Below are 11,844 nucleotides of genomic sequence, written 5' to 3' on the forward strand. Positions count from 1 at the left end.
AGCACATGGTAAAGAATAACACTGTGGTTTGTGTAAATTATGTGATGTGATTTATGAAACAATGAACCCAACTGGCCATTTCTTCCTTTTTGTATTCAAAATAAAATGCCAAACATTAGTTATTACATGAAACCATACCAATGGTATGTTGTGCTGGTATATTACAATATTAGAGAAGCCCCAAATGATTGTTAGTGTGTGAATAGTGACAGAGAATAAATAGTGAAGTGGCATAAAATAGCATAGTAATAATTAGTATGTTGCTAGATTTGAAACCCCTATAAAAAAGATTAACAAATACCTATACAAAAGATGTGTTAAGGTGCTGGTAGAAACATTTTGATTTCTTTCTTTTTTTTTTACCAACTTTTTATTTCATTTATTTTTTTAGACATTACATTATTTATCTGAGGATGAACATACAGTTCACACAAAGTCAAAATAACTTACAGGAGTATATTTTCAGAACACAGATTGTCCGTATGTGGTCGTTAAACTCATGTAGTTTCTGATTTGGATGTTCTGTGGTTGCAAGACAGCCCAGGCCACTTAATTCTTAGACCCCTCACCAAAGTTTGCACAGACCTTTAAAAGGAAAGGAAAAAACATGCATATATGCATATAAAAACACTTCTTTTTGAGTCAAAATAATGAAATGAAGACCAAAACAAATACAACATTATGGTGTTGGAAAACCTCTAAACCTGCTTATTGAGAAGACAAAACAGATTCAGTTTGGATGATTATTATTTATTGCTCAATCTCTGATGCTGGAACACAGGTGTTCAACCGAGTTTTCATTTCTTTATTGATTACCTCTGAACATCATTGAAGACATTTTGATGGCAGTTCATTTCTACTACAGATTTCCACATTGTGTAAAACATGACTTGGTTAAGTCCTTTCTTCTGACATATGGCTGTAACTTAAATTGTTTTCTGTCAAATATATTTTAAATGGCCATGGGGGGGGGGGGGGGGGGGGGGGGGTAAGAAATCAGAGGAAATTGAAGCAGAACTCCTCCTTGGAAGGCGTTAAGACAAAATGTGACGCCTCCCCCTGGGGATGTGTGCTTGTGTTTGGAGCTTGGGCTCCCGTTTGCAAAGTTTCCTGCTCGCTCTTTGTCGCTGTGCAGTCGTTGGTCTCCGTTTTGACTTCGGCTCTCCGGTGGAAAACGGACTTCTTTGAAGAATCGCTCACAGCCTTGACCTGGGCTGCTGTCATCGCTGGAGGAGAGAAGACCGGTGTTGTCAATGAGTTGGGTTTAACAGACACTAGTGAAAATAATGTATGCCTTTTCACCTTTGGAGCCATTTTTTGTACTTTTCTTATACACAAGTATAATCACACTCCTTTATGATATATTTGACTTATTCAAGATATAGTGGAGAGAAACAGGGGCAAAGTAATGCCTAATTTTATACCCAAGACTAGGGTGACCAGAGTTTTACCCGGGACAGTCCCGTTTTCAAGCTGCGTGTCCCGGTGTCCCGACAAATATCTCTAAAACACTAATAGGTCCCGGTTTTCAACATTCACTGCAAAATTGTCCCGGTTTTCAGCAGAATTCAAATAATATTAGCTGTTTTCAGTGGTTGCATAGACATTTATCATGTTCTTTTCATGAAAACATGCTCACCTAACCAATCAGAAAACATGAACAAATTCATTGCGTGTCTGAATTCAACGCTGAGGCTGTTTGTCAATCACTCACTGCTTGTTTGCAAGCCTGCGGTGCGTGTGTGTGGACTGCCGCGTGCGCGGTAACGTGCGCATTGCTTTTAGGGTCCCAGTTTTAGGCAACAGTGTTTTGCGTCCCGGTTTGAGTGGCTGAAAATATGGTCACCCTACCCAAGACGGGCTTGTAGACGATAGCTTATCTTCAAGTTAATGCATTGCATCACCACTGTACAATTTACTATAAATCAGGCGATGAGACTTGAACCCACGACACCACAACTACAGTACGTGCCAACACAGTCTACAACACAGGGTCTGCTTACCATTCTGAATGAGTTTATACTGCTTATCCTTCTCCACCTCCATCGCTTTCCTGTAATCTCCAGCCATAGCTCTCATCACCTGCCGTTTCTTGGCCAAAGGAGCTTTAGAGCTACGCAGAGTCTTAAGGGCACGGGATGCATCCTCCTCTACAGACAGAATACAATCAGAGCATTGTGTCTCACATGTCTCACCTCAATGCCGTATGTTAAATCAAGACATTTTGTTTAAAGCCATTAGCTAGACTTTGTATTCTACCAACTTTGTTTTGATGTTGACTTCTGGGTCTTCATTCCTAATTCAAGCTGATCAATGCACCAGTCCAGTTCTCTTTGGAGCTGCTGTTCTGCTGTCTGAAATTGTGAACACAGTTAATTTCATATATGACCATAAATCACTTCACGCGTGCTACCTACAGAGTCATCAAGACCCAAATGAAGAGTTTGACACTGACCAGTGTGCCTTTATCTGCGTCGCTGGCCTCAGTCGTGATTGGTGTCTGCTGTGCCTCTGCGCATCCCGAGGAATTTGCCTTTCCAGATTTCTTCTTTTTCTTACCTTTAGATGACTCGGATGGTTCAGACGTGGGATTAGTCACCGGTGAATTGGAGGGGTTTTCCTCTTTGGCGCAGGTTTCATCGCCCGTAAGACACAGCCCTGAGAGGGCGGGTGGTGATGCAGTGTCCGTTGTCATGTCTTCAGAAGTGACAGGAGGTATTAGGAAATTGAATGAAAACCCAGAGTCCTGTTCAGTAGAATGTGTCAGGCCTGATGCTTTGTCTGGTGGTGGCAGGTTCCAATATGAAGAGGGGGTTTCCTCCTTTGGTGCAGGGGAGTTTTCAGAGAAGAAGTTGAATGTGGGGGAGTTTTCAGAGAAGTTGAATGTGAAGGAGTTATCACTTGGATTCCAGAGGCGCTTCCCCAGGCTGGTTTGGTTGGTCTGAGCAGCAGTGGAGTTGTTTGGTGTGGCTTTAATATCTAAAACACACACACACACACACACACACACACACACACACACACACACACACACGAGGGAGGGAGGGAACAGCCCATCAAGAGCTGATTAATGTTGTGCTTTTCGTTGTCATATGATATTTGATATCTGAAGTTAAAGTACCGATAAACAGCAGCCTTTTCTCGTCCATGACGACACTTCAGTTCGATGGTTTTCCAGATCGTGCGTTTATTTCAAGATCTCAAAAGGGGAAACAGGGTCGCATCTATTACTGCAATCAGTGCCAATGCCGCAATAAATGCAGATTTATTCTGGATATTATTTCCTTACCGTTAAATACGTGAAACATGTTGATCAGAAACTTCTCGTGTAGCCATGGTGTTACTTAGAAATAACTCCGACCGATCACATTTCTTAAGAGAAACGTTCCGGGATTTTTTTTTCTTCTTTTTTTTTTTTTTAACCCTGGTGGCGTGTGCCTCCCCTTAAAATTGTCACTTTTATCATATTCTAATTCAATATAGCCTAGGCCTAATGCCTCCGGCAATGTTGTGGTGTTGTCCTCTAAATGCAAGGTCTCTCATCAAATACTTTTTTTATTTCAAAATAGTATTATGTCAAACAACATGGACTCATTCCTGTTTCTTTGACATTTCCCCTGCTTTCATCAAGCATCTAAACAAGCCATCTAAATAGAATTTGTGGAGAAGCAAACTATATAAGTCTAGCTAGATAACAACTAAATGTGAACAAGTAACTAATATGTCTGCATACTAGCCTATAGCCTATATATAATATAAGCCTCCAGGACAAGGCTTGGGTCAGATTTGACTGAATGTGGAGAAAGGGTCACACAGGAAACTAAAAGGTGGGTTGGTTGATTGATTGATTGAAGAATGTATTAGAAGTTTGCAATAGAAAAAAGTACAGTTTCATGAAAGTACAAATCTCTGGTACAAGGTCAACTAAAAGGAGATCCTAGAAAGCATGGGGGCACCAAAACAGTCTGGGTACAAAGGAAAACTGGGCACCTAGGAAGTTGGAACTAGTGTGTTCCTAGGTGGAATGTTTGTCTCAATTGTTTTTAGAATACATCTCTACCATAACTTTTTGTTTGCCAAGGGGGTATAGCCTAGGCATGCTTACAGGTAGCAGGCAGGCCAGGAAGGGAATAGTTGAGCTAAACCTGAAACTAAATACCACCAACCTGGTTGTGTGGCAAATAAAAGTAACTTGTATCTTGACTTGTAAATGTTCAAAAGTATAGACAGGAGTCAGGACACATTCAAACCAAGACAACTTTAGCAGCAATGAGGAATGGGCAAAACATGGGGGAGGGGGGGTCAATTTGCACTTGTGTAGTCTGCAAGGATATAGGCCTAAACATCAGTAAACGTATGTAGGCCTATAGTGTGTGTGTGTGTGTGTGTGTGTGTGTGTGTGTGTGTGTGTGTGTGTGTGTGTGTGTGTGTGTGTGTGTGTGTGTGTGCGTGTGTGGGGCCTACAGACAGATTAATAGAATGCATACACATCAAGTACACTTATCTCACTTATGATCAGACAGTGTATGTAGCAGTAGTAGCAGTGAGCAAAACAAGCATGTTTATTTGCAGATTAATGCTTGTTTTATTTAGTTTGTATTTCTGTCCTCGTTATGAAAAGGGCTTGTGAACAGTGAACACACAACAACAGTGAACATTGTCACCAAGAAATTCTCACCATATTGTTCATATTGATATATCATCAATCCCTAGAGCTCAATCAGACCTTTTCCCACAAGTACATGTGTAGTAGTAAACCTAGCTCTGACCAATGACATCCTTTTCAGTTCAAAAACGGACCAATCGCATAGGTTCGTGGGTGGGTCTTAAGAGTCAGAGGCTCGTCATAACCTATAAATACCTCATTCTGTTCAACAACAACGTCAGACACACACCACCACTAGACAGACACGTTTGAGGATCGCAGCAGCTGTACAGGAGAGAAACAAGGTATTTTATGTTTTACAAATTTGCTCCCAACTGTTTGTAAACTTCGTGATTGTCGCTATCTTTTTATACAACTGCTGAATTTTTAGTATGTCTGGTACAGAGATGATAAACAATGTTGCCGCCGGGTTGCTCAAAATGACGCGGGCTCCAGAGAATAGGTAACCTTATTGCTGAGACAAGACACAGATCGCTCTCAGCAAATAACATTACCCATAATTTGTCTAGATCAGCATGTTATCTGGCGCCCTGGGAAAAGCTATGTCTCTTTTAGCCAACATTCCACGTGGAGCAGGCAGGGAATGATTGTAAAACAACGTTGCTTCTAATGGAACATAAAGTAAACCTGGGACCAGAGTCCTCCTAGCTAGCCTTAACGTATCCCGGCGCCATGTTTGACACAGTTAAACCTTTTTAGCTGTGTGACGGAATTGAAAACGTGTAGGTTGCCTGTACCGTAATGGTGGTTGGACTGGTATTTCAGGTTTACTGTGGCTGTGCTGAATAAATAAATGACCCGGACGCTATGGAGGGAACGGGCATTTCGCATATTGTAAACAGAAACGTTGGTTGCATCATTCACTCGACTGCAAATGCGTTTACGTTTGTGAGAATTGTATTTGTGATGATGTGGTTAGGCGGTTTCTGTTAAACCAGGCGCCATATTTAACGAAGTTGGGGGGGGGGGGTCCGAATGGCGGTCGCGCTGTTTATGCGGCGATCCCGCCAAGCAATCCAAGACGCTTGAAGACAGTTTACGCGGTTTTAGATTGATGCCGCCAAATGTGAATCATTAAAAGTAAAACCGTGAGATGTGAGACATTGTTATTATAACTATGCAATGATCAATTATCCACCTAGGTCACTGTTTCCCAAACGGTGTGGCGTGACCTATTTGTGGGTCCCTTATATTTTTTTCCCCCTATTTAGTTTTTAATATTTAAACCTTTGCAAAACATCCCAAAAGTTGATTTTCGTGGAAAACGTCAATGATTTTACTAAGTAATTTCATTAATAAACAAATCTAAGGATGCGTAAATTTGAGAAATTGGTGAAAATGGCCGATCTACAAGCTCGCGACGTGTTGTGAGCTTGTAGATCTGCTGTTTTCACTAGCTTGGGTCCAGGGCAAACGTTTATTTTCTCTTTTGGGTTGGGGTTAGATAAAATGTCTGGGAAGTGGGAACCACTGACATGGGCTATGGCGTCCATGCCATGGGCCAACATTCAGTGACACTAGCAAGCAGATATACAAGCTTTGGTCTGCTGTTCAGGCGAATTCTAACTTTTCTTTGTTCGTCTTCTCATTTCAGACCACTAAATAATGGCACGTACAAAGCAAACCGCTCGAAAATCCACGGGAGGAAAGGCTCCCAGGAAACAACTTGCTACTAAAGCTGCAAGGAAAAGTGCGCCATCTACCGGCGGTGTGAAGAAGCCACACAGATACAGGTAAACATCTGCAGTGTTGACAAGTTGGTGGGACAGGCATATCCCATACTATATACTATACTAATGCAGCGAACTAACTGCAGTATCTTTTTTAACATGGGTGGATTGTTAAGTTGTGCTAGGCTAGGACAGGCGTAGCTTGTTTTCTGGCATAGTCTAACTCAGGGCTACTCAACTTGAGATGGCTCAGGGGCCACTCAGCAAAATACCAAAAGTCCAAAGGGCCGCAAGCTAAAAATGACGGTCCTATTTTGGACGTTTACATTGATTTTGTACAGTACACAGTCTAATAATTAAGGAAACGCACAGAAAACAGCCACATTTCCATAAGCCAGGCCAAACCTCATTGAACCAAAAGATTGTCATGGATGGAATGATGAAATTGATGACATTTGAATTTTTTATCAAATTAGGCTTTATTCACAAAATGTGAAGTGAAAATGAACAGTTCTGGTTCAACCTTTTTGTAACCTCCCCTGTGTCTGGGTATGCAAAGCTAGTGAACTTTGGCAATGTAAAGGTATGTTTTCTCATGCCACTAACACTCCTTTTCATTAATAGGACAGATTTAAAATAAATAAACGTTTATACTTATTATTCAATCACTCAAACCCCAGCATCCCTATTCTTGGGGGACATAGCCGATCTACAAGCTCACCACAAGATGCATTGTGAGCTTGTAGATCGGCTATTTTTGGTGAAGAGAGTTATTGTATGGAAAAATAACTCAAGTACAGTTCAACTCCCCCTCAGATGCACTGTACTTGTAAAACAGTTTGATGCTTTGAGCTTTGTAAAACACAACAGCTCGTTGGAGGAGATTTGTGTTAATAAGCATAGTTCCTTGGCTGCAGCGCGATCTGTTGGAATGCTTGGACTGTCGGTGCCATAGAGTTATAGTCGGAGCTGACTGGCGGAGTCGCGGAGGGAGAGACAAGCAGCGGAGACAAGGGCTAGGTCTTCATTAGACTGAAACATGACGATCGCGGGATTCGCGGCCGTTCATATCGCACGACCGTCATGCGTCTCCTCTCCAGTGAGCCCGACTGTGGTTGTCTGCTGCAAAATCTCCGCATATTTGTCTGTCTGACTGTCTCGTTGTACTGTAGCTCTAGTGTAGCCGCCTGCATCTCTGCACTGCTACTGCATTCGCTTCCTGACTCTTATCCCTAACTACGGAGTGCACCGAGGGTCAAACATCACCGCGTTTTGCGTTTCGCGTTAACTTTGACAGGCTTAGAAAAATCATATTTTTTTTGGCATGATCATGACGGGCCGCACAGACATGCGGAAAGGGCCGCATGCGGCCCGCGGGCCGCGGGTTGAGTAGCACTGGTCTAACTTAAAAGGGGGAGGAATTGGTAGTGCTATATGGTATTTTCAGATTCAGTCTTGAGTCACTTCAAATATACACAGGCTTTTTTTAATGGGCTTGCTTCAATATTTAGATATTTATCATTGAGTAATTTGCCAACCCTAACCCCCTTGAAGTTTTTAACCATTATAACCTTTAACTTTGTACATCAAATAGTATGTCTAAGCTCACAGTGCATTGCAATGTGTTGTGTGGTAGATTTTTATTCACTTAAAGGGATATTTCACTTTCAAAAGAACTTTTGGTAATTTTATCGTCTAATCAGGCTTTTATGAACACCCTGAACAGTTTTTATTTAGCTTGATTCAATATTTGGATATTTGATGTAAATGTTACCAGGCCCTCCAGGCCCAGGGCCTCTCCCACACACACCCATTGTTCAGGGAGTGTGTCGCTGTTACTACATCTCATCTTTTCGACACCCGACTCTAACCCTCACCCTAACTTTAACCTCCCTGGAGTGAGTCGCTAACCCTCCGGTCGAAATGATGGGCGTTCGCAAAAGCGAAGTTACAATGGGGGTGTGTGTTTAAAAGCCCATAAGGTGTTTCCCTGTTGAAAGTGGAATATCCCTTTAATATGCCCATATCACAAATATTATCCATTTTTACTGTGACTCTAATTAAACATTCCCAGAATAGGTGTGCTAGGGTTCATGTGGATAACCATTACAGGGAGTATTTAATTTTCTAATGACCTTCTGTAACGTGCCCCCTCTCCTGTTAAGGCCTGGCACTGTGGCTCTGCGAGAGATCCGTCGGTACCAGAAGTCCACTGAGCTGTTGATCAGGAAGCTGCCCTTCCAACGTCTCGTCAGGGAGATTGCTCAGGACTTCAAGACCGACCTTCGTTTCCAGAGTGCAGCCATTGGTGCTCTGCAGGTGAGTCTTTGGTTTTCGGTTCTTGTGTGATATACCACCCTGATTTCTAATTTAGCTGATTAGAATTTCAACCATTAGCCTTATGCTTGTTATACTGTTCATGTAAATATGGATACAAGGTACACAGGTAAAGATCTTATATTTGTAAATAATTCTAACTTTGTTTGCTTTCCCTATTCTAGGAAGCCAGTGAGGCATACTTGGTCGGCCTGTTTGAGGATACCAACCTGTGCGCTATCCATGCAAAGAGGGTTACAATCATGCCTAAGGACATTCAGCTGGCCAGGCGAATTAGAGGGGAGCGTGCTTAATCTGAACTGTTGATTTTAAACTTTATGGGGGGATGTTTGGGTGGGTGGACTTGGCTGGGGTATTTTTTTTTTTTATTATCTGAAGTTCAAGTGAAACTTGTATACACTTTGTATTTTTAATTGGTAGGTGAGTGCTAAGGCATCTCATTCATTTTAAACTATACTTTCCTTCTGCTGTACTTTCACCCTATAGATTAGAGCTTGAGATTTGTAACTGTTAGGCTTTCTGCTAAACATTCCCTTTTCTCAAGTCCAAGTAGTTTGGATTCTGTGCATGTAGTAGGAAGCATTTGTCACGTTGTAAATAAACTTTCCACTACCTCATTGACTCTCTTGTGCTGTTGATCCAGCTGTGACTGAGGAATGGTCAAATTTGAAGCATGTATAGTGTCAAAAGTTGGAGCTCATGTTTGTTTGTTGTGTTTGATGCTGCAGGCCAGTGATGTTGGCCGCAAGCTTGCAATACCAACCCTTGACAGCCCATTTGCCAATTAAGTCCTCTGATGGATTGAACTCAAGATTGCAACTGTATGGAGGCTTGGTTATTAGTATTTAACTACGTTTGTTTCAAAACGCCACCATAGACTGTTACGTGCTGGTTGTCAGTTACCACGTCTTCAATAATGCAACATCCTGCCTCCATTAGAAACTGGTACATTGTACCAGTGATCCAACAAGCACCAACTAAAGTCATGTGCACATATTGATAACATTCGCTCATAACATTTCTAGGGTGGATCTTTAACTTGCCAGATAAAAAGGAAAAATGGATGAATTTAACAATACAATCAGGACATGTTTGGATGAAAGGGTTGGTATTGCAAATATATCATGAGATGCATGCAGCTACAGTAATGTGTTGGTAGAACAAAGCTTTGTAAGAGGCTAATAACTTCAGAAGCAGTTTCATTAGAACCAATTTATAATGCAACCAAGACAAATTCAGACAAGCGGCTCAATGGGTAATCTTAAACGCACATATTTACATTTCATTTCACAATGCACTGAAGTGGATTATTCTTAAACTGGCAAATCTGGTTGATTGTAGCAGATGCTTAATCTGAGGTGCAGCACTGATCTGTACACCAATGGAAGGTAAAAGCATCGCTGTCGCAACTCTACCAGACACCCCCATCCTATGCCACAAAAACACTTGGCAAAAATAAATAACACAATCTTTCAAAGTCCCAAAGCTACTAGCTTGGTTTGCTCGTGGGTTGCTCCTCTTCCTCGTCTTCATCTGAAAGTAAACCAGGCAAGTGTTCATAGAGATGCTTCTCTAGCTGATCGTCAACGTCTGAATTTGGTCGCAGCACACACCACAGCAAGAAGCTAATACAAACTAGACAGACGGGAAGAACCTTCCACCAGGGCCGCTGATACTGCACTCCCAAAGAGCGGTCCACCTTCCAGCCAGCCATGTGGCTGGCTTTGCTGGTGGAGAACTTGATGGGCTCGTTGTTCACCTCCTCTTCACCGTCTGCTGGTTTCCTGGACCGAGCCAACCTCTGGGAGGCCAAGGTGAAGGGTCTGACATGATTCAGTGTCCTGACGAAGAGGAAGACAGATTCAGTGATGTAACTGCACATTTACTTCAGTACTGTACTTAAGTGCAGTTTTGAGGTATTTGTACTTTGTGTATTTTCCAATACTTGTATTTTTCTCCACTACATCTTGGATCCAAATATTGTGCTTTTACTCCACTACATTAATTTGAGAAATGTAGTTACTTTGTAAATTGATTATTATTACAAAGCATACATTAACAACTTCAACCCTATATACATTTTGGCCAAGCTTGTATCCGCTACTTGAAATGGGACATTCTGCATAATGAGCACTTTTACTTTTGGTACTTTAAAGGGGAGAACCCCAAGATTGTGGGGTTAGTATTGCAAAGTACACCGTGAACACAAACCCCAAATCCAATCCTCCAGTTCTAAGCAACACAGAAGGGGGGAGGCTTTTTTCTTAATTCCACATCACAACTCAAAGGTATATTAATGACAGTTCAATATTGAAAATGGGTGGTTCACCCCGTTAAGTACATTTTGATGCCAATGCAGTGTTGACTAAGTAAAACATGAATTTTGAGTACTTTTCCCACCCACCACTGCACAGATTAGCCGACCAAAGATGCAACAATGACTCCTTGGAGTGAAATGCAGGGTGTCTGACGTTATGAAAACGTCACTGATTGTACAACACAGTCAGTGAGTCAGTCTGAACTGTTTGAAATAAGCCTGAATGTGGACGCAACGTAACAGAAATCTAAGTTTGATCTTGGATTTAAAAAAATCTCGTTCACTCAAATCATGTCACGATAAATAATGCTAGGGTCTGTCTAGAATAGATTGTCATTGAACCACCCCTACTACGACCAACGTGTGCTGTCAGCTTAAAAGGTTTACTTACCTCAGACTTGCTGTGCTACCGACATATATCCCACGACACACTGAAAGGTGCACCAATCTACCCATAACACGCATTTTGGTGGACAAAGTGAACGGTCATCTTAGGTAAAACTAACGCTGCCTGCCTGTTTTCAGTGAGGTCATGTAACTCATGGTTGTGCGTCGCTGATATTCTTCCGGCTTTCCATCAAGCTGTACGCAAGTCCGACCTACCTTGCCTACTACTAGCCCTCCAATCTGAGTTCCCAGAGGTTCTTTTTTTCGCCACTAGGGGAGCCCTCTGGTTCCCAAACACTGGCTCGGGACCCATTCATGGGTCCCTTATGTCATGATTAAAAATAAATGCTATATGATTTAATGAATAAATAAAATAAATCTAAGAAATTCCATAAATGAGAAAACATGTTTAAGAAGTAGTGCAAATAGCCGATCTACAAGCTCACAACGCGGCGAAGCGACGCACT

At 41.9% G+C, this 11,844-nt stretch overlaps 2 protein-coding genes across 2 annotated transcripts; one reads left to right on the forward strand and one right to left on the reverse strand.

Moving 5' to 3' along the window:
• Positions 1–401: 401 nt before the first annotated feature.
• Positions 402–3,354, reverse strand: cUnh8orf33 (chromosome Un C8orf33 homolog). The gene is made up of 6 exons (XM_080747766.1): positions 3,290–3,354; positions 3,122–3,199; positions 2,456–2,979; positions 2,264–2,354; positions 2,004–2,150; positions 402–1,226 (listed from the first exon to the last, which is right to left on the reverse strand). Exons 2-6 carry the CDS (start codon positions 3,147–3,149, stop codon positions 997–999), a joined length of 1,020 nt encoding a protein of 339 aa, XP_080603892.1. The 5' UTR covers positions 3,150–3,199; positions 3,290–3,354; the 3' UTR covers positions 402–996.
• Positions 3,355–4,875: 1,521 nt separating this feature from the next.
• Positions 4,876–9,290, forward strand: h3f3d (H3 histone, family 3D). The gene is made up of 4 exons (XM_080746994.1): positions 4,876–4,950; positions 6,261–6,399; positions 8,502–8,655; positions 8,838–9,290. Exons 2-4 carry the CDS (start codon positions 6,272–6,274, stop codon positions 8,964–8,966), a joined length of 411 nt encoding a protein of 136 aa, XP_080603120.1. The 5' UTR covers positions 4,876–4,950; positions 6,261–6,271; the 3' UTR covers positions 8,967–9,290.
• Positions 9,291–11,844: the final 2,554 nt, after the last annotated feature.

The sequence above is a fragment of the Nannobrachium achirus genome, assembly GCF_963921795.1.
Source record: "Nannobrachium achirus genome assembly, chromosome: 18".
NCBI classification, from domain to species: Eukaryota; Metazoa; Chordata; class Actinopteri; order Myctophiformes; family Myctophidae; genus Nannobrachium; species Nannobrachium achirus.

Bases quoted from the DNA above. Each gene is read 5' to 3' on its own strand.
- h3f3d (XM_080746994.1), top strand. From the start codon at position 6,272: ATGGCACGTACAAAGCAAACCGCTCGAAAATCCACGGGAGGAAAGGCT. The intron at 6,400-8,501 runs GTAAACATCTGC...TCTCCTGTTAAG, and splicing joins AAGAAGCCACACAGATACAG to GCCTGGCACTGTGGCTCTGC. The intron at 8,656-8,837 runs GTGAGTCTTTGG...TCCCTATTCTAG, and splicing joins CAGCCATTGGTGCTCTGCAG to GAAGCCAGTGAGGCATACTT.
- cUnh8orf33 (XM_080747766.1), bottom strand. From the start codon at position 3,149: ATGGACGAGAAAAGGCTGCTGTTTATCG. The intron at 2,980-3,121 runs GTACTTTAACTT...TGTGTGTTTTAG, and splicing joins GAAAAGGCTGCTGTTTATCG to ATATTAAAGCCACACCAAAC. The intron at 1,227-2,003 runs GTAAGCAGACCC...TCTCTCCTCCAG, and splicing joins GTATAAACTCATTCAGAATG to CGATGACAGCAGCCCAGGTC.